The 20,827-nt window shown below is 42.3% G+C and overlaps 2 protein-coding genes across 3 annotated transcripts in view; one reads left to right on the top strand and one right to left on the bottom strand.

Annotated features, from left to right (window-relative positions):
* The window catches only part of DOCK1 (dedicator of cytokinesis 1), a 277,154-nt gene that overhangs the window by 87,149 nt on the left and 169,178 nt on the right, over window positions 1-20,827 (top strand). For both annotated transcript variants that reach the window (XM_054276537.1, XM_054276536.1), the window contains exons 26-27: window positions 1,164-1,291; window positions 2,771-2,866. In XM_054276537.1, the coding sequence (XP_054132512.1) occupies window positions 1,164-1,291; window positions 2,771-2,866 (224 nt within the window). The remainder of the gene's footprint in view (window positions 1-1,163; window positions 1,292-2,770; window positions 2,867-20,827) is intronic.
* The window catches only part of INSYN2A (inhibitory synaptic factor 2A), a 40,846-nt gene continuing 27,024 nt past the window's right edge, over window positions 7,006-20,827 (bottom strand). Inside the window, exons 3-4 of the mRNA XM_054276540.1 lie at window positions 19,276-19,347; window positions 7,006-9,982 (exon numbers count right to left, since the gene is read on the bottom strand). Of these exons, the coding sequence (XP_054132515.1) occupies window positions 9,799-9,982; window positions 19,276-19,347 (256 nt within the window). The 3' untranslated portion in view covers window positions 7,006-9,798. The remainder of the gene's footprint in view (window positions 9,983-19,275; window positions 19,348-20,827) is intronic.

Genomic DNA, 20,827 nt, shown 5'->3' with positions numbered 1-20,827 from the left:
GCCAGGGATCCAGGGGCAGCCACAGCTGCTCTGGGCACCTGTGCCAGGGCCTGCCCACCCTGCCAGCCACGAATTCCTGCCCAATATCCCATCCATCCCTGCCCAAAATCCCATCCATCCCTGCCCTCTGCCTCTGGGATCCATTCCCTGCGTCCTTCACTCAACATCCCCTCCTGGCAGGAGCTGTGCAGAGCCACAAGATCCCCCTGAGCCTCCTTTTCTCCACCCCCCCAGCTCCCTCAGCTGCTCCTGCCCACCCTTGGGATGATTTTGTGGGGTTCCCAGCCCTTTTTGCTTCCCCCCATGTTCTCAGCAGCCCCAGGTGGGAGCTGAGGAGCTCTGTCAGCCCCTCCCAAGGGAACAGAGTGTTCTGTGCTGGTTGTGTCATTGCAGACAAGCACTGGGACAGATAATCAGTTTTCCCTTTCTCAGAAATGCAGCTTGGCTGCCTCCCCCATTGATCAGAGCAGCTCCAGCCCTGCAGTGGGACTCGGAGTGACTCAGGTATTAAACTGATCTTTGCCCCCTCCCTGCCAGTGGGGCTCAGCAGGGCTCTGGAACATTTCAGCCCTCTAATTAGGGGCCTTTTAAGTTATTGAAGACTGATTCACCTCACAGGCTCTGCAAAGACACGTTCTGTGCTTTCCTGGAGTGCTCAGCAGCTGGGCCTTGGGGTTCCTGCCCTCCCCTGCATTTGGGGACAGTTCACATTGCCCCTCTGCCCTGTGGGGTTTTGCTTCATCTGCTCTTTCCTTTCCTAGTCCAAAATCCAGGGAGCAACACATCCTGAAGTTTCCCAAATGCAGAGGCACAAGGCTGTGATGCCAGAGCATCTCTGGGGCAGATCTGCAGAACCAGGCTGTTCACTGGGCTGACATTTATATGGATAATTAGTAATTAATTTTGACTTGGTCATTCCCTCCATGTAGGAACAGTCTGAGTATTAAGCAAGGAAGGGGAATTTTTATTTTTTTTAATAGCAGCAAGTGGTCAAAGGTTGGAGCAGTTCAGAGGCAGAAGTTTTTAAGGTGAGGTGAGGCTTTGGTTGAAAAGCTGGAAGTTAATTTATTTTTCCTGATTTTTTTGTGTCTTATGTAAGCACTGAAGCACATCAGCCTGGAGGCCCTGAAAGCTGTGTTTGTAACCTCGTGTTTTGTGTGCAGACTGCAGGGAAATCTTGCTGCCAACAATGACAGACCAGCTCAAGTATCACTTGGAGAGACAAGAAGATTTGGAGGCTTGCTGCCAGTTGCTGAGTAACATCCTGGAAGTGCTCTACAAGAAAGACGTGGTGAGTGTGGGCTGCCTCTGTGATGAGTAACACTTCACAGAAATTGTTTCAGTAAAGTGAATGAAGCAGGTAACTCCTGCAGCTTTAGATTTTTATTTTTCCTTTTTATAACCTTCTCCTAACCAGCCTTTTCTAACTCTCAGTTCTCCAGTGATGATGATGAGGATGTGTTTGTTTTGTGGCATCTCACATGTCACATCCAGCACAGCACTTGTTGTTTCTGAGGGACATCCAGTGCAGCTTTTCTGGTTAGATAGTGAAGAAATAAATGTCCTTAGGAGTTAAACCTTCCTTATTTACTGTGCCTGGCCTTTTCCAGGTGGAAAATGTTGTGTTTTGGTGCTTTTTCTTTTCTCGCATGGACATTTTGGGAAATGTGCATTTGAGTTGTATTGTTGCTGACACGGTTCCCAGACGTGCAGCATGTGTAATATCCCTTTATTTTGCATAATAGTCTCTTTTTTGCTTTCTCTTGACCTCAACAAACATACAAATATTGGTGCTTTGCCAGGGAGCTGCAGTGATTTGATGCTCTCCTGAAATTTGTGCTGCTGCTGCTGCCTGAACCTTCAGTGCTGTGTAGAATCATACACTAATTCAGCTGGAAAGGACCTCAGGGGTCAGCTACTCACATCCTCTCTGGCATCTTATTTAATTGGGTTTTTTTTAGGTTTTTCTCTGATTTTGTTTGTTTTTGGGAGTAGCTCTGTGTGGCTGCTTCAGAGAGGGGGGTGTTTTACAGGAGGAATTTGGTTCTGGCAGCTTGGCTGCTCCTGTCTCTCTTTGTTGGCTGCTTTTCTCTCCATGGTGGGGGCTCACCTGCAGCTCCACCCTCTCCCAGGCTGATCCTGGCAGCAGGACCAGCTCCTGGGTGAGTTTGTGCTGGTGGTGGATTGTCCTTCAAATATGCAAATCTATTTTTCATCCATAAAGTAAAAGATGGGAGCAAAGCTCACCTGTTTCTTTCACCTTGTGGTGTTTTTGGCTTTCTTTATTGCCCATCACTCCATGTGAGATTTCTGGATTTGTCCTTAAAAGCTTCATGGAATAAATATTTCATTTGAACTCTTTCAAAAGTAGTGGTAGATTGTTTCTAATATTGACTGAAATTGGCAGTTCCTTAATGAAAGTTTGGCTTTGCTTTTCTCTTCCTTTTAATTGAGCTGTTGCAGAACAGCTCCCCCACCCTGGGTCTGGTAATGCCTGTGGGGGTTTGATGTTGGAAAAATGACTTGGGGGAAGAAAATTAATGGGTAATAAGCTTCATTTCCATTGGAATTGTAACAGCACATTTTAATTTATCAGAAACACGTATTACCAAAATAACACTTTGTCAAAGCCCTTCCCTCCTTGTGATCAACAGCAAGTGATGTTTTACTGAATTTCCAGCAGACAGGTGGGGTGAAAGGCAGCACAAATGGTTCAGTTGTGCTGCTGTCTGGTGTTTGAGGCTATCAGTGATTTATTCCTTGTCCTCAGGGCCCCACACAGCGCCATGTGCAGATCATCATGGAGAACCTGCTGAGGACAGTGAACAGAACTGTGATTTCCATGGGCCGGGACTCAGAGCTCATTGTGAGTAAACTCAAACACCTCTGTCACATCTCCCTGAACCTGCCTGTAATAGGATTGCAATCCCAGGTGACCCAAAGCAATCAAAACCTCCTCTCTCTGCGTGCTCAGGAAGCTGCAAAGCACTGCTTGGTAATTTTGCTGTGCTTGGCACAGGGGAAGAGCAAAAAAAAAAAGAAAAAAAAAGCTTGAAAAATCTCTGTGAGCAGGTGATTAGCCAGGATTGATATCTGTGTGCACCAAAATGATGTAGTATTGGTAATTAGCCAGCTGAGAAGTGTGGAAATGAGACTTGGCTGTTGTTACTGCTTTACAAGCATTTACTTGTCTTTCTGACTTAAATTGAGATAACCAAGGTGAGTGTTCAAATGACTGAAGAGCAGAGCCTAAAATTATGTTTAGAGGAAGGACTGATGCAAGCGACCCTATTGACTTAAACTGTGATTTTAAAGCCTTACACTTGAATTTTTCTGCTGTTAATTAATGAATATTGGACTAAATAATGAAAAAAATAGTGAGGCTTGTTGATATCTGAGATGGGGATAGATCTGAGTGTGGTTTTGGGGGTCTCTCTGTGTGTTTTTGGGAGCCTCCCTGTGTGTTTGCCTTTCTCTTGTATTCTTTCAGCTGGCTGCAGCTGGCAGCTGATCTCTCCAGGGAAGTGGTTGAAGTGAGCCAGGTCTGTGCTGTGTCTGAGCACTTGTCCCTCAGTTCTGCATCAATTTGGGTCAGTCTGGCTCAATGCACTGATTTCTTACCATGGGGTTAATTGGTAGTCAGATAGATGAGTCCATCAGCAACCTGGTTTTTTGATCTCCTCTTTCCTTCCCAGTTGAAATTCTCCCTGTGATGGCACACAGTGATATTTGACTTTTACACGCGGTGATTTTTGACACCAGGCTCTGTGTCTTCAGCACTTCTTCCTTGGCATTTGGGGGTGCTCACGTTGATAAACCTGCTGCAGTTTCATTTTGTCTTTGGTGCATCATCCACTGGCTCAGTTTTGGTCTCCTACTTGTATCACTTGGGGTTTTGCTGTAAGAAAGGGATAAGGGATCTCCAGATCCATTGCTGGAGCAAGAAGTCACAGAATCCCAGGATGGTTTGGGTTGGAAGGACCTTAAAGCTCATTTTATTCCAGGCACAGGGACAATTCCACTATCCCAGGCTGCTCCAAGCCCTGCCCAGCCTGGCTTTGGGCACTTCAGGGATGGGAATCCACAACCTCTGTGGGGAAATGGTTCCCAGCAGAACATTCCTACAGAATATTCCAGTGCTGGGATGAGCAGTGCAAGGAAGTCAGACTTGGGTGCTATTTTCACTTCCTCAGTTTCAGGCTGAATGAGAGTTAATTACTGTTTTGATGAAGGTGGTGCAGGTGATATTTAAAAACGTTAATTATGCCTTTTGCAGTTAGCAGAGGAGATTTGAAAAGCTGTGTGTGTGTTTGAACTCAGAGCAGTGATATTAAAGATCTGCATTGTGCTCCTGAGCACTGCCTGCAGTTCCTCAGCACAGCCTCCATGATCAGCTAATGAACACTGAGATTTCAGGGTGTTTTTAATGAGTACTTACTCCTACCTTACAATGCAGCCCTTGCTGAGGAGATTCCCCTGTTAAATAACCAGCCACAACTCATTTTTGTGGTGTCAGCAAAGTAGGAACAGTAAAATTATTATTAATAATAATAATTTGGAAGCACAGCTTGACCTCTCTTACATCATATTTGGGTTGAAATGATGCAGTGACTTTCCTTTTTTAGTTTTACCTGTAGTAGAGAATTAACCATACAGGATGACTGGAAGGAAGGAATTTAAAATATCTGACAGAGTTAAAGTAATGATAATTTCTTTAAAAGAAGTAAAATACGGGACATAACCAACTTTTTATTCTATATATATAACTGTGTTGGTGTCCTAAAGCTGGCATGTTTTCTCCCTGGAAAAACACTCAGTGACATCATCTCTATCCAAAACCTGATGTTGCATAATGCACTTTATGAGCAGTGGAGGAATGTCAAGGATTTAAGTGCTCAAGTGAGAAGTTTTGATTACAGGATGAGCCTTTTCTGCAGCATTGAACTGGAAGGGTTCTCCAATAGTCCCCTTTGGCTTTTTTCCCTCCTTAAATGTGAGTTCCTCGATAAAATCAAAGGCAAGTTTTGTCCTATAACTTCAAAAGAGAATTACCTTGAAATAAGGGGCCAGTTGCAAGGAGAAGAACCAGATTTTAAGTAAAATGAAGTATAAATGATAAGTTTAAAATCTGTTTTGACAATAATTGTGCTAGCAAAAGCATTTGTAATCCTCATTGGTCTGTTTTTCCCTCTGTAAGTCTCACTGGTAGTTTTTACTTGATCTATTTTCTGAGTAGGAGATTCTAATATTATTAATATTTATTTTATATAATGATTGTATTATTAGTACAGGATGCAGCCTGAGGGTGCTGAGCTGCTCCAAACTGCCTGGTTTAGGTTAAGTTTGCTCCTGCCTTGAGCTGCTGCTGCTCCTGGCCCAGGGAGAAATCACCTGGAAAAAAACACAAAACCTTTCTTACTGAAGAAAACATTGCTTGAAGAAAAAGTAAATAGAGCAAACTTCCTTGAGCCTTTGGAAGGGTGGTTTCAAACCTTCTCTTTCCTTTCCTGGTGGCTTTTGGACAACGTTGGGTTCCACGTGAGGCAGCATCTCGGCCTCCTCCAGTAAATCAGGACAGAGCAGCCTCAGAGGCAGCTCCAGAATGATCCATGGCTGCTCCTTCTCCTCCTGTCAGCAGCTTGGGATGTGCCTCATTCCCAAAGGAAGCTCTGTAGTTTTTGAAGGGAAATCTCCTGGCTTAGAGTAAGATTGGGTTGGAATTAGATGGTGTCTAAGGTCACTTCCAACCCAAACCATTCCATGTTCCTGTGGTGTTAACTTCCAAAAATGTCCTTAAGGAGAGTGGAAGACATCTAAAGGTGTATGGGGAACAAAGTCAGTGCTGTGAGCAGGGAAAATGGGTTATTTTGGGTATTGGGGTGTGTGAGGGGGGAGCACTGGACAGGATTTGTGGTGTTGCTGTTGAGTGGAACCTTCTCCACTTTGCTGCTTTCCCCTCTGTGCTCTGGGATGGGGATGAGGTGAAACCAGAACAGAAATGAGGCAGGAGCCATCTGAAGGAGAAAAAGGGAGTTTGTGGACTCTGTCTGAGGTTTCTGGAAGGAGATTGAGAGGGGAATCTCTGTGGGGTGCAGGTGACACCTGGCACAAGGAGAGTGTAGAGCAGAGTGGCACTGATGGGGGAGCTCTGGATAATCAATCAATCAATCAATCAGTCAATCAGTCACCATGGTGGATTGTCCATCTCTCAGCACTTCCAGGCTGCAGGCCTCTCCAGAAGGATATAAAATATTTGAAATACAGGTGCAAGCCTGAAATCAAAGTTATTGATGGCCACAGGAGGCTTCTGGGCCTGCAGGTTGTTATTCAGGAGTTGAATCTGGGTGTGAATTATCTTCCTGTGCCTTAAAATCTGCCCAGGTCAGGCTTCATGGATTCCAAAATTGGGAGAAAACCTCATTTTCTTCACCAGACTTCTTCCATGTAAAAATACGTTGCTTTATTGAGTCACATGTTTTCTTCTCTTTCAAAATCATTTGAAATTACATATTGCAAGGTAATTTCACTGAAACTGATGGTGGCCATGATTTTATTCCATCACTAATACTGAGCTTTTTTTCTGTTGTCAAACCATCCCTGTTGCATTCCCTACCAACATTTATGGCAAGGAGCTGCACTCACTTCAACAAATGGACACATTTGTAGCACTCCAGTTATTCTAATGAACCACAGGTGGCTTTTATGGAATATTAAAAATCTTCATGCAGATTCCTTTCGTTCTCCCAGACAAAATGGTGTTGGTGCAGTTGGATTTTTAGTGGTAATCTGGTTCAATTCCAGCTCAATTCCAGCAGCAATATATAATGTGTGGTAATACACAGGTCCTGGTGTAATCTAAGAGCTGACTTGGTTGGGAAGTTCATGAAAATTTACTCTATTTGACTGGGAAAAGTGATTTAAGCTTTAAAACATTGAGTGAAATCAAAGGCATGGACAGTGGTTTTGCATTTTAGGCAAGAAAAAGCAAACACTTTGTACCCATGGTAGGATTTTCCAGTTTTAATCAGGTTTTTTTCACTTTATCCTGGTTTTTTAAAAGTTTTTTTACAGTTATTTTTGTTTTTCATCTTTAAGAAACCAAGTGCTACTCACAGGAATAGTGTTTTCCTCCTAGTTCTAAACCTAAGAATGCAGCTGTTGCTGTGTGGAAATTATAAGGACTCAGCAAAGAGCAAGGGATATAAAATCACTGCAGTATTTATTGGCTAAAAAGTATTTTGAAGCAGGAGATGGGAGAAGTGCAGCTAGAAAATCAGTGTATGAAGTGAAGGGGACTGCCAGTGAATCCAGCAAAGCCACACTGAAAATAAAAATGCATTTTCCTCATTAGAACCTGCAAGATCTTCTACATGAGGGTGAAAATAGCTCTGTCACATTGAACTAAAAGCTCTAAAGAATTAGGTTTGTTTTTTTTTCTCTTGGTGTCTATCTAACCTGAGCCTGAGTGATTCTAAAGGCAATACAATTATGATACATTTTACACACTTGCAAAAACATTTTATTACAAAGTACATCGGAGGGTACCAGAGAACACGAGATGTCAGTTGGAAGCAAGACTCTATGGTAATGTCAGCTTTCCCCAGGTTTAAAAAAATGTAAAAAATTAAAAATTTGCAACTTCTTAAGAAAATAGCCTGGACATGTACAGAACACGCCGTGAGAACTTTCCCTTTGAGCTCTTTGTTTCTCCAGCTGGAGTTTCCTCCCTCTTTTCCCCTGATTCCAGGAGCTCTGGATCACTCAGGGTCCCTGCACACACAAAGCTACTGAGGGGTGGCACTGAGGATTTGGGAATTGATTGCCATGGAGCGATGCTTGGTTTAATTTCCTTAAAAAGCCCCAAACACTAGGCCTGTTAGCATGGAGGAGTGCATTAGGTATTAATGTTTTTTTTTAATAATAAATACTGCTGTATTTTCCTTTTTCTGCCCATTTTTGAGATTCCTTTCTGCTTTAAAAAAAAAAAGTATTTTTTGATTTGGAAATATTTGGGTTTCTTAGCCATATTGTGTGGGCTGTTTTGTAAACAGTTCTATATTTTAGTTAAAAACAATATAAAATACATGAAATATGGGTTTTTTTCCACATGAAACAATGGCACTTCCTTGTGTACAGGATCACCTTCCTAATCCTTCAACTCCCACCAGAGGATTTCAGGATTTGCTTCTGTGCAAGAACTCATAGCCCTCTTGAAGGTTTACTGCGAATATTGAGCTGGCCAGAGGCATCTTCTGCATTTCCTTTCCCATTTTAATTTGCTTTTCTTGCTCTTTGAAGGGAAAAAAAAATTAGGTTATTTTCCTCCAGTTTCCTCTCAGGAGTAAATTGAATGCTGAGCTAAGAGGAGAAACAGTGAAAAACACTTCCCCAAATTTTTAGTCTGTGCAAATTAATGATCACAGTCCTTGCACCTAAAGGCTGAAGAATTTGTACCTTCCTGCTGCTACAGGGGATGCAATTTCAAACCCAGTTTGTCACATGACACTCAAATGATCTGAAATCCTTAAGGAAAAATCCCAAACCAAAACAAAAGACATGGTTCCCACTCCCTGGCCACTTCTAGCATGAGGAATTTTTCCACCAATGGTCATTTTAGATGCAAGTTTAATGGCAGTAGCAAATACTTAAAGGAAGAGTTGCAGTTTATAAGTCAGAGCAAAATTTTTAGTGCCATTTCAAAAAAACCCAAACCAAATTAGGAAAAATCTGATTCACATCTCTCTCCTAAGCGTTTCAATTACTGAGTACAATTAATAGATTGAGATATAAATTATAATAAGCTGGGAAACCCATCTGAGCAGCTCAATAAATAAATAAATAGCATTTCCAATTTCAGCTCCTTCCAAGCAGTGCTGCAGCCTGGACATCTCCTGGTGCCTTCTGCAGCAGTGGAGAGGTTTTTCCAAAGACTGTTAGAAAAAAATACTAACCCATGGCAAAGGCCAACAATCCGGACTGGGATGGGTCTGCTTTGGGGTTGGGTTTTGTTCCTGTGTGGTTGAGACCTTTCCAAGGTGACACTGAGGGGTTGTCCATGGCCTGGACCCTGTGAGCTGGAGGTGCTTAAAGGCTGGGCCTGATTTTTGGGAGGTTTCTGGCCGCTCCCCTGCTGGGGCTGAGCAGCAGAGTGGTTCTTCTGGTGGTGAGGACACAGCTAAACCAGAGATGAGGTTGAAATGTGAGAGCTTGGTTGGAGTCTACATCGCATGAAGGCAGAGAATACACCACAGTCACGTCTCGGAGATCGGCGCGGCCGCGGGCCGCGGGAAAAATTGTGCTTTGTCCAGGAATTCTGTGCTGAAAACTGCACTCCCCGATCAACATGGAGCTGTAAAACTCAACACCACTGCAAACATAAGGCTTGCTGCTGATTTTCCCCCTCGTTGCTGTGCAGAGACAACAACCCAGACCCCCAAAAGGCCTCCACCATTCCTGGGGGAGCACGATGCCGGCCTACGCTTAACGGGTCGGAGCGCCGCGCTTTCGGATCTGAGGAGGGGAGGGGAACAGTTTTACTTCCCATCTTTGTCCAAGTTTCCACTCAGGTTTTACATCCCACATTGGCAAACTGTGAGTAGAAGTGGGCAGGGGGTTCCCAAGCCCGTGCTGCTGGGCAGAGTCCGTCGCTACGAAGGCCTTTTTGGTACGCGCGGTGAGAACTGGACGCTGCCCCTGGCCAGGACGCTGCTCCTGCCACCAAATCCCATCAGAGACGATGGATACAGCTCCACATATTTGTCAAAGAAGGCCTTGAACTCCACACGTCATGGACTTGGGTTAAAGGAACCAGAGTTTCCATCTTCCGTGCTTTTTGGATTCAGTTTTGGATTTTTGCTTGGGAGTCGAGGAGTAGCTCTCCTGAGAATAAGGCAAAGGTGCAACCTGAGTTTCCTCAATAGGATGAAGTTTTCTCAAAACTGGCTGTAGTTTATCTTCTTGCTGTTTAAAATCCAATTCCACGCTAGAAATGGGAAGAGAAAAGCACTCATTAATTATGATGATTAAAAAAATTAATTAACTCGCTGTCTAAGTGCTTAATTTATGGAAGTCAATAAATACTTCTTGCATGAAAGTGGAAAGGAGAAGTTCAAAAAGGGACATTACAGAAGAAAAACGGGAATGGGATTGTTCATCTTTTCCCTGATGTTAAGGAGGGTCTTGAGGATTATGATGGAGGTGGCTGAGAAGTGACTGAACATGAGAAATCCAACTGTTTTTTTGGTGGAGAAATAATTTTTGAGGGCTTCCAGGCTCAGTTCTCCCTTCTGGGAGGTCAGGGTGGCAGTCAGGCACCTGCATCCTTGTTCTTTGGGGAGAGCTGAGAGCTTGGCCAAAAGCAAGGAGGCTGTCCCAGAAATTCTTTACCTCAGCTGTTCCTTGCCACTTTTACCATGGAGAAGATTAATTTCGAGTTCCTGTTGTATTTATAGACTCATATACATGTGAGGAATAAATAGATCAATTAAAAAGCAGTTCTCCTTTATAGTGCATCCTTGCCTTCAGAAAACAGACAGAAGCTGTAAAATCCCTGTCCTGAATTCCAGACACTGTTGCTACAAAATCCTTCCAGCAGCTAAGAACCACAATTGAGATGAAATTCCAGCCCTTATTTGAGCTTTGTGCTGCAGAGCATTTTGAGACCACCTTATAAACCAACGGAACCATAGCATGAAATGGAGCAAGAGTCCTGTCTAATGGTGGGAACTGAATTTTGGCCCTCAGAACTACCCAGAAATTTGGGTGGTTTTGGCTGGGTTTGTGCAGCAGCCTCTGGCCATGCTCTGCACTGAGGCTGTTCCTGTCTTATGTAGAATATTTGGGGCTGGAAGGGACCTTTGAAGGATTCCTGTTGCAGTGGGGCCTCTGGATATCAGAGGATGAATTTAAAAGGGTGAAATTTTGGGAATTTAGACACCTGGATTAAATTATTTCTTCCTTGTCCCCCTCCACTGCTGAGCTGTCTTGGGATTTGCACTGGCTGCTTTTATTGTTACCTAAATATGAAGTTATCATTCCTGAGCTTGAATTCACTTTTAATTGGGACTAAATACGTTTTCTGAGCTATTTCTGCCATTGCTTGTTTGGAGTGAACCGCTGGAGAAGTGAGATGTGCTTCCCCAGGTCTCATCCATAAAGAGATTACTGTAAACTGAAGTTTAAGCCTGTCTGATTTAAGGAGAACAAGGACATGGCACAGAACACCTGCAGCCATTTCCAGGGAATTCTCCAACACAATCATCAGGGTTGGAAAAGACTCCAAGATATTCAGGGGGAGATGTGGGTGGACTTCACCTTCCACAGGCTTTGTAAACTGAGCACAGAATGTCATCAAATGCCATCTGCTGATTTAGGTGGGGTTTATTTTCCTCTTGGGAATCAGAGATGCTGAGAGAAGGGTAAGGAGAATTTTGTGCTTTGTTTTTTTTTTAAGAGCTGGTGATTCTGACTGGAAGAACTCTGGTGGAGCCCCAGAAAGGGGTGCTGGAAAGGTGTGAGGTCTTTTTACATCTGGCTGTGCCTAATTTGGTGTTTGGTTTGAGTGTAAATCCATTTTTAGCAAAAGTTTTGCCATTTCAGTGATTTGTGTGAACTTCAATAACAGAGACAAGAAATACATTAGGTAAGAATTCACATAGAGTATTTTACCCGTTACTGTGTTTATAATGAATAAAAAGCCATTCCAAATCAAAGATAATTTAAAAAAATTTCAGCTCAATGCTGGAAGTATAGAATGGTGAATTTTCAGGAGGCAGCTGTATCAGTGCAGAATCACATTCCAAGCTTACTGCCTAATATCCCTCCTTGTGAATGGAGAAACAATGTTATCTTCACTGCTAACATGTTCTGTGTGCTGTGTGGCTGGCAAAAAACACTTTGTCAGAGAAGTTCAACATGAATTTAGTGCTGAGATGTGTATATCAGCTCATTGGGAATGTCCCAGCACAGGAATTCTGTCAGTGAGACAGAGAAAATCTTGGAATGAGGGAGATGCTTCTCCAAGAGCTCCCTAAAATCTCATTTAAAGTGCAGCATTTAGCATGTGTTGTATCTGGTTTTGGTTTTTTGTTTTTTCTCAGTATCAGTTTTTTTTGGGGAAAAAATAAAAAGGCCTTTCAGCTCTGGCATTGCCAGAGTTCATTTTTACTCCTTTCAAACATGATTCTTGCAGGGAGGCTCTTAAGAGCTGCTGAAAATTGCTGTAAAAAAAAGAAATTGTTATAAAACCCCCTTGCTGAAGAGAGTAATTTTTTATATAATCAATTTCTATTAAAGATAGACCTCAAGAGAAAAAAAAAAAAAAGCATCTTAGTTCTGGTCCATCTGACAAGCCCCATGTTATTGCTGCTGCAGCACAGATCAGCTTTCAGCTCTTCACATCCAAGGGAAATATTTTGCTTCCGAAGGGTATAAAGAGGCTGAAGAGAAAACATTTGTGTTATTTCAGCATTTAGAACTGTAAATTTTGCAGAATAATTGATTGGTGTCTATCAGCATCAATTTATCCAGCATTGGAGGTGTTTTAATGGGATTGCTCCATCAGGCAAATTATTTGATTGCAAACTTAGGCTTTAATTTTTGTGCTGCAGAAATAAGACAAAGACCTGTTGTTTTGGTTTTTTTTTTGTTTTTTTAAATCACATATTATGTTATCTGCAGCTGACTATTTTTACCCTTAATTTTGTATCAATCATATGAAATACTGCTAATCATGATCAGTGACAGATGCCCAGAAAGGTTGGGTTGGAAAGGACCTTCAGGATCATCCAATTCCAACCTTCCACTATCCCAGGTAGCTCCAAACCGTGTCCAGCCTTGCCTTGGCCACTTCCAGGGATTAAATGCAGCAAATATTCCATATTTGTAGAACTTCCTGATATTTTTGTTACTGAGCTGTGTTCCTGAGCTTGATTGTGTCACCTGTCACAGCTCTGCCAATCCTGTTTTGCTCAGTGCTATTTCTGTCCCCTCAGCATCTCCAGGTGTCCTCTCTCCAAATGACCTTTTCCTGAAATATCCTCCTGCCATGTGCCTCTTTTCACTTTCAAACTTGCATTTAGTCCCTTAAGCCTGCCCATAATAACTCCATTAATTTAATTGTCCAGGACTCTCCTGTTCTCTTGGCATGACACACGGAGATGGGAATTATTTGCTTCAGAAGCATTTTTTTCTTTAATAATAGAATCATATTTTTCAATGGACTGATAACTCTGAACAAGCTCTACAGAAACAAGAGATGAATTTTAAATATTATTTAATAGCACAAACCTTGGCCTGACACACCTGGTCAGGACATCCTAAAGCTTCACTTCCCTCCATGTTGTTAAATATTGTTAAATTTGGAGCACTGACTCAGAGTTTTTCCATCTTTAATGCTATCCCAAATTCTTCCTCCAGAGAGGCTGTTTTTATCAACAACTACAAGCAGTAAAATTCTGTTTGTGATAAATATTTCTGTGTTTTCTCCCCAGAATCACTACAGACTTAGAAGGTTTGTAACCAAAACTTCCCATTTTGGGGCAGTTGCCTGTACATCAGTGCTGTCTTTCCCAGGAAAACTGGGCCAAATAAAATCAACTAGCAGCTCTTGGATGATTTTATTTCGGCACCACCCTCACAGGGAAGGATTTTTTCCCAATATCCCATCCAGCCCTGCCCTCTGGCACTGGGAGCCATTCTTTGTGTCCTGTCCCTCCATCCCTTGTCCCAAGTCTTTTTCCAGCTCTCCTGGAGCCCCTTCAAGGAGATGAATTTTCTCTTTTTGGCTTTCTGTGTTTGACAATATATATTAATGAGTTTACTTTTGCATGCAGGCAGCAGAGAACCTTTTCTAATTTAGTTGAGCTGTATGAGGGATTGAGAGCAGAATTTGAGGAGTGAGAACCATTGGGATTAAACATATGGACTGTGGGAGGGTTTGGAGCAACAAGCTCCGAGATATGGATGGGTTTTCTCATTTTCTAGCACAGTCACGCGTTGTTGTCATGGATCATTTTCAGGTTTTAGCTGCTCATGATCTGTTGGTTACTGGAGAATTGCTGACTCAGAGAAATCTGGGTTCAGGATGGAGGTGCTGAGGCATTTCAGAGAATCATGGGATCACAGAATGGTTTGGGTTGGAAGGGACCTTAAAGCTCATCCCATTCCAACCCCTTGGGCAGGGACACCTTTCACTATCCCAGATGCTCCAGCCCCAATGTCCAGCCTGGCCTTGGCACTGCCAGGGATCCAGGGGCAGCCACAGCTGCTCTGGGCACCCTGTGCCAGGGCCTCACAGGGAACAATTCCATCCCAAAATCCCACCCCTGCCCTCTGACACTTGGAGCATTCCCTGGGTCCTGTCCCTTCAGACTCTTGTAGTCTCTCTCCATCTGTATCCTTGAGATACTGGAAAGGACAATGAGGTCACCCCAAAGCTTCTGATCCAATTCTCCCAACCTTTCCCCACAGCAGAGCTGCTCCATCCTCTGATCATCCTGGAGCTGCTCTGGGCTCATCCCAGCAGCTCCACGTCCATCCTCCACTCGTCCCTTGACACCTCCAGGGCTGGAGCCTGCTCAGGTTCTGAGCAGCTTTTTCCTCCTTCTGCCTCCAGGGAAATCCTCCTTCCTTCCCCTGAGCCCCTCAGGTGACACCTGAATTTCCCCTCTCATCCTCCAGGCTCTCAGAGCAGCTGGACCATGGGGAGGTGGAGCAGGAATGACAGAATTCCACCCTGTGGGTGCCATTAATTGGGTGACACAGCATTAGTGCTTCACATCCTGGAAAAACGGGATCCAGAGAAGCACTCGTCACTTCAAAATGAGCTTAATGCACTTCCCAGCAATCTCTGCTAAATTTCAGCCCAAAAATCAGCCCAGCCTGGGATCCAAAGCACTGCCAGCATTCGGGAGCCTTTGAGATCCATTTTTCATCTCATAGTCCAGAGATAAGATGAGAAAATGTAAATTAATTAATGTGGGTAGGAAATAAAAAGGTGATGAAAATTGCTATTCTCAGCATTGAACCACCTGATTTTCTTACACTGTTGCTATCCTAGGGATTGATGCCTTATGCTCACTTTTTTATTGCCACATTTGTTAATTTGAATAATTAATATTTAAGTATCTAACCTTTAAAAGTGAATTTCTTCCATGTGGGCTCTGTGCTGCCTGATTAACTTCTATCCCCATATTTTAACCTGTTTGACCTCTTGCACTGAATTGCATTTTATAGATTCTAAATAATATATTTTCTGCTGTGTAGGGAGAGTCCATCTTAAATTAATATAAAGTAAAAGCACAGCAGCATAAATCAAGAAAGGAGTAAAAAGTAGCCAAATTAATGGTTGAGACAGCTTTGAGTGATTTTTTTTTTTTCCACCACAGAAGTGAAGTGTGGATTTGTTTTCTTTCCAAGTCAGAAACTGGGATTTCAGCTCCCAGAAGTTTCCTTCCAGCAGCTGAAATTTCCTTGTAAAAGCTGTTGGAAATTCCTGACCTTCCTGCCTGAAGGGAAATCCAGCAGGAATCCCACAAAATCCTCCTTCCCAGAAATAATTTCTGCTGAAATCCTGAGAATAATGCACCAAATATTCCAGAGAAACCCCATTTTCTCCTTCTCAAGGATTAACATTCACATGGGATGGGAAATTAAACAGGAGCAGGAAGGGCAGGTCCAGGAAAAGATAATTACAGAATAAAAGAGGCTGGGAAATTCTCACTCCACCTGGGTTTGTGCTTTTTCAGAATTGCTATATTTTCTGCATTTCAATGCAATTCCTTCCTAACAGCAAGATTTTACTGCACTATAAAAATTGCATATTCATTGCCATATACAGAATTTTTATTTAAATTCTTCAGTGTTTAAATTGACTTTGTCCTGGCAATACCCCCAATTAAACTTTTCTGTCTTTAAAAATGCCCATGGGGCATCAACATCGGAGAGAAATTTGTGTTGTGTTTGTAGCAGAGGATTTTGGAAGGGTTCTGTGACCTCATGGTTATTGAAACTGCTGGATAAAATGATAAAGTGGTTGGGGTTTTTTAATTTAATCACATTTTTGGCTTCTGTTTTAAAGTCTACCTGAACATGGCTACCAAGAATATTTTTTACTGACAGTTTTAAGGCTGTGGCTGCTCTGGTGCAGTGAGTGATTCCTGGCTCGGGAGTTCCAAGTTCCTGAACATATTGCAGAAATAAGTGGAATTTTGAGGAAAATGAAATATCCAAATGGGAATGTCTTTCTTTTCCTTCTGATTTTCAAAGCAGCTTCTTCTGGTTTTGCTAATTTGTCTTTTTGATACTCTTTTAATATTTCAGCAGTTTCCTATTTATTTTAAAAAATGAGAAAATAATCTGATTTTCCTTTTTTTAGTACTAAGAAATATTTATTCATCTCAATATAAAGACAAAATAATATAAAAGAGATTTTTAATACTAACAGAAAATTAAATTTAATATGCAAAATAACTGTATTCCCAAAAGGCTCTTCTTAGAATTTATTCCTGCCAGTTTTAATATTTTGGATGCTAAAACTCTTTAAAGCACAACAGGGGTTTTTTGTTGCCTTCTCCACTGTCTGTGGTTTTTGTGCTCCATTATATCAATACTCTGAAATTCATCTTGAGGGGGAAGAATTTAATTTCATGAATTTCTACCTGACCTGTGCTCTGCCTGACACCACAGGATGCTCTTGGGTAACTTAATAATTCCTTTAAGATGCTGTTTGAAAATAAAGATTTGAAATTGCTGTAAATACTTTTTTTAGTGTTAGAATGTTCAAAATTGAATCGAAATCCAAAAACCGACACAGTCAGTTAAGGCAAAGTGAAGGATTTCTGTTTAAATATCGATTTATCCCATCAGGGCATTATTTATATATTAATGCCCTTATGGGATAAAATAAATTTATATATATAATTATTATAATATCATATTTATTTACTATTATAGTAACATATTATTTACTATTATTATTGTATTATATGTAATTGTATAGAGTATAATTAGTTATATATAGAATATATATTACACATATATACTTGGAAGTATATATATTATATATTTATATGGGATAAATTAATCATATATTTATTTATTTATGTTGATATTTAAGGCTCTCCTGTGTTAATTGGGAAAAAGAGCTCAAGACTAAGAACCTCCTGCTGTGACAGGTCCAGTGCCTTCCAAGAACCCAGGGATTTTTGGCAGCTTGAGCAGTTTTAATTTCTGTTCCTAAAAGCTGTTTTGCCCTAAAGAGGACTCGGGTCACTCCCTGCAGCGTTTTCCATGCAAACCCTTGGAAATCTGGATTTAATCCAGCCTGACTCAGGAGCTGCTGCCCTTTTCCCAGAGGTGTTCAGAGTTCCTGTAGGATATCCCAGGGCTGCTTTTATCAGTGAATTCCTGGTTTATCCCTTCTGGCTTATCCTGTCTCCATAATCCCCTTTGCTCCTGCCTCCCCTGCTTTGCTGTGCCTCTGCTCTCTGATTTCTTGCCTGCAGCAGGAATTTTCCTCAGCTGGCACAAAGCTGAGCTGGTTTTTGCTCAAAAATCCCCTGCAAACAGGGCTTGAGGCAAATATCCAAAGCATTCCAGCTGGGAATGGCAGCAGGACCTTCCCAAAGAGATCTCAGGTGGAATGGGCAGCAGGACCTGCCCAAAGGGATTCCAGGTGGGAATGGCAGCAGGACCTGCCCAAAGAGATCTCAGGTGGGAATGGCAGCAGGACCTTCCCAAAGCATTCCAGGTGGGAATGGCAGCAGGACCTGCCCAAAGAGATCTCAGGTGGAATGGGCAGCAGGACCTGCCCAAAGGGATTCCAGGTGGGAATGGCAGCAGGACCTGCTCAAATCATTCCAGGTGGGAATGGCAGCAGGACCTGCCCTCTCTCAGCAGGAAAACTCTCCCAACTTGCTTTTCTGGATTTCATTCCCATTGAATGCAAGAATGGAAGCTGGAAGTTTCCTTAACTTGAAATCCACTGAGTAGAAATGAAGATTTACAAAAATGTCTTAGTTGGGTTTTTCCCTTGCTAATGAAACAAGGAGAATTCCCTGCTGGGGTTGTGCTGTGCTGTTACCTCCAGGCTGCTCTGGGGCAGGAGTTGCACAGCAAAAGGGAGGCACAGGAGGCTTTGGGTGTTTCTGTGCTTCTGAACTTGGCTGCAGAGGAGGAACAAAGACATTAATTGGTTCCTGCCCCTGCACAGGGCCCTGTTCTGGTCGGTTGTAAGTGGAGCTGGAGGTTTCCATCCTTTTCTCCTTTTTTTTTCTGTGCAGTGAAGAGAAAATTCATAAATAAATAGCTCCAGCTGTTCTGTCTAAAGCTGGCTGAGCAGCGAATTAAGGAGTGAGGGGGGAAATCCTACATTGGTGCCTTCATTTGAGTTTTGTCTGCACTGGAATTGGCATCTTGTGCATTTTCATTTGTGCTGCGCTGCCTGATCTGCTGAAACCCTGAGCCACGTTTGTTTTCCCCTCCCCTGCAAACAGTCAGGTGGATTTTTTGGGACTCCAGTGCAGGAGGACAATGAAGCTGTCAGGGTGAAACATTGTCAGCCTCATGATGGCTTCACCTCATGCCCATTGCCTATTATTCCTTCACTGGATGTGCCAAAAAAAACCCCAAACTGGGTAGGAATGCCAGTTTATAAAATCAGAAAATTAAATGGTTTGTGTTGGGAGGGATTTTAGAGCTCATCTCATTCCATCTCCTGGGCAGGGACACTTCACTATCCCAGGGTGCTCCAGCCTGGCCTTGGGCACTGCCAGGGATGCAGGGGCAGCCAAACTGCTCTGGGAATTCCATCCCAGCCCCTCCCCACCCTCCCAGGGAACAATTCCTGCCCAAAATCCCATCCATCCCTGGTTTTACTCTGAAACTGTAGATGGGATCTGTATCTGGTTCTCTTTGCTTCACAAACCCTCTCTCCAAGTGACTTCCCAAGTTGTTATTGCCATAAAAATAAATCTGAAGTAGGTACAGAAGTGTATAAAAGTAAAGTTGAAGTTGACTTGTTGGCAGAAAATCAGAAATACCTCCAGCAATTTAAAAACAAAGCTCACTCCTTGTAACACCTCCCATCCCACAGCTCTGTGCCCACAATCATCTCTTGGTGATTTAAATTTCCACAAATGTTGAATTTTATGACTTTAATGGAGTTAAATTTCTGTTTTGTTGATTGGAACATCGAGGCCAATTGCTGAGCCTGCATTAGGGACTGAATCTTTGCTTTTTCCTAGGGAAAAATGGAATATTGGTATTTTTACCCACCTGTAGATAATACATGCACTGTTCCTGCACGTGTCACAATTGGCCGTGTCCTGGCCGGTCCGATAGGAAAGCCTGCAAAGACAAGAACATGGCATCAGTAAAAAAGTTATTTATTTTAACAAGTTTTGGCCTTCCGTGACCATTTTCATAATAATCAGATTTTCAGGATTATTTTTTACCTTGAATACTGAATACAACAATCCAAACATTGGGAAAATAGCATCAAAAATTCAATTTAAATTAAGAAATTACTTCTTTGGGGTGGATTAATATTTTCTCCACTTTGACTCTACCCAAACTCTGAGCATTGCGCAATAAATCAAAACACAAAATCCATTCTATCAGGAGGAGTATACAGACTATAATAATGCAACATAAGACCTGTTTAGGAATTTTGTGCCTCTCAGTGAGGTCTGAAGATTTGTTGTAGGGATGTTTATGTGTTAAAAGGAAAAAAATGCCTTTGAAATGACATTTCCTGTGCTCCCTTAGCCTGCAGCTGTGCTTTGTCACACTCTGGTTTGAAGTCTCTTGCAGCAGTGACTTCTCATTTACCTGTGCTTGTCTCTGCCTTGGTCACTGTTAATTAAAAAGGGGTTTTTAAGGTATGCAGGTACTATTTAATACATAGAAATTTCATTAAAATAAATATATCTCATTAAAATAGAAGAGTTGCCTGTGAACATGAATGTTCTGGCATGCAGATGAGTTTAAAATGAAAATTGTTAATGCAATATTTGTGCATTGGTACTTAGATTTTTCTTTGTAAAATCACAGATTTAGACTCTTTTGAAGTTAATGCAATATTTGTGCGTTGGTACTTAGATTTTTCTTTGTAAAATCACAAATTTAGACTCTTTTGAAGTTAATGCAATATGTGTGCATTGGTACTTAGATTTTTCTTTGTAAAATCACAAATTTAGACTCTTTTGAAGTTAATTTCAGTTTGTTACATACAAACAAATGCTGGCAACCTTTCTTCAAAGTTGTTTTTAGAAGAAGTGGGGAAATAATTTGTCCAGGGAACTTTGGAGATGTGGAAAATAGATCCAAGTCAGGATTCCTTCAGGGAATGAGGTTCTGCCTCAAGCGCAGGCAGTTCAGCTGATTGACCTCCAATTATTCAGGGCTGCTGTGCTTAACCAGGGGCATCTCTGCCCTTCCCTGCCCTTGCAGGGACAGAGCTCCTCTGCTGCCCTGACAATGAGCAAAAATTAAAAAATCCATTTAAAAAAAAAATTAGAAAAAAAAAAAATTGGCCTAATTTTTACCTGACAAAATATCAGCCTATGTAATATCAAGCGTTAATGGGAAATTCTGCACCAAGTGTTTGATGCGCCTGTGCCCAGGATGGAGAATCAGCATGTCTGAGGTGCTGCAGGCTGTTTGTGGAGCTCAGGAAAGGATCAGCTGGGCCTGTGTCACTTTTCTTTATGATTTTAAGGATTAGCAGTGGCTGGGGTGGTGGCACAGCCGCAGGCTCTGGGCTCTGGGTGCAGCTCCTGGCGCTGTGGTGGCACCAACACAAGTTCATGAGAGGGTGAATCTGCTT

Source organism: Melozone crissalis, unplaced genomic scaffold (genome assembly GCF_028551555.1).
Source record: "Melozone crissalis strain CALT ecotype California unplaced genomic scaffold, PUWL_Pcris_2 ptg000019l_1, whole genome shotgun sequence".
Classification (NCBI taxonomy): Eukaryota; Metazoa; Chordata; class Aves; order Passeriformes; family Passerellidae; genus Melozone; species Melozone crissalis.
This window is presented reverse-complemented; position numbering and strand designations above follow the sequence as displayed.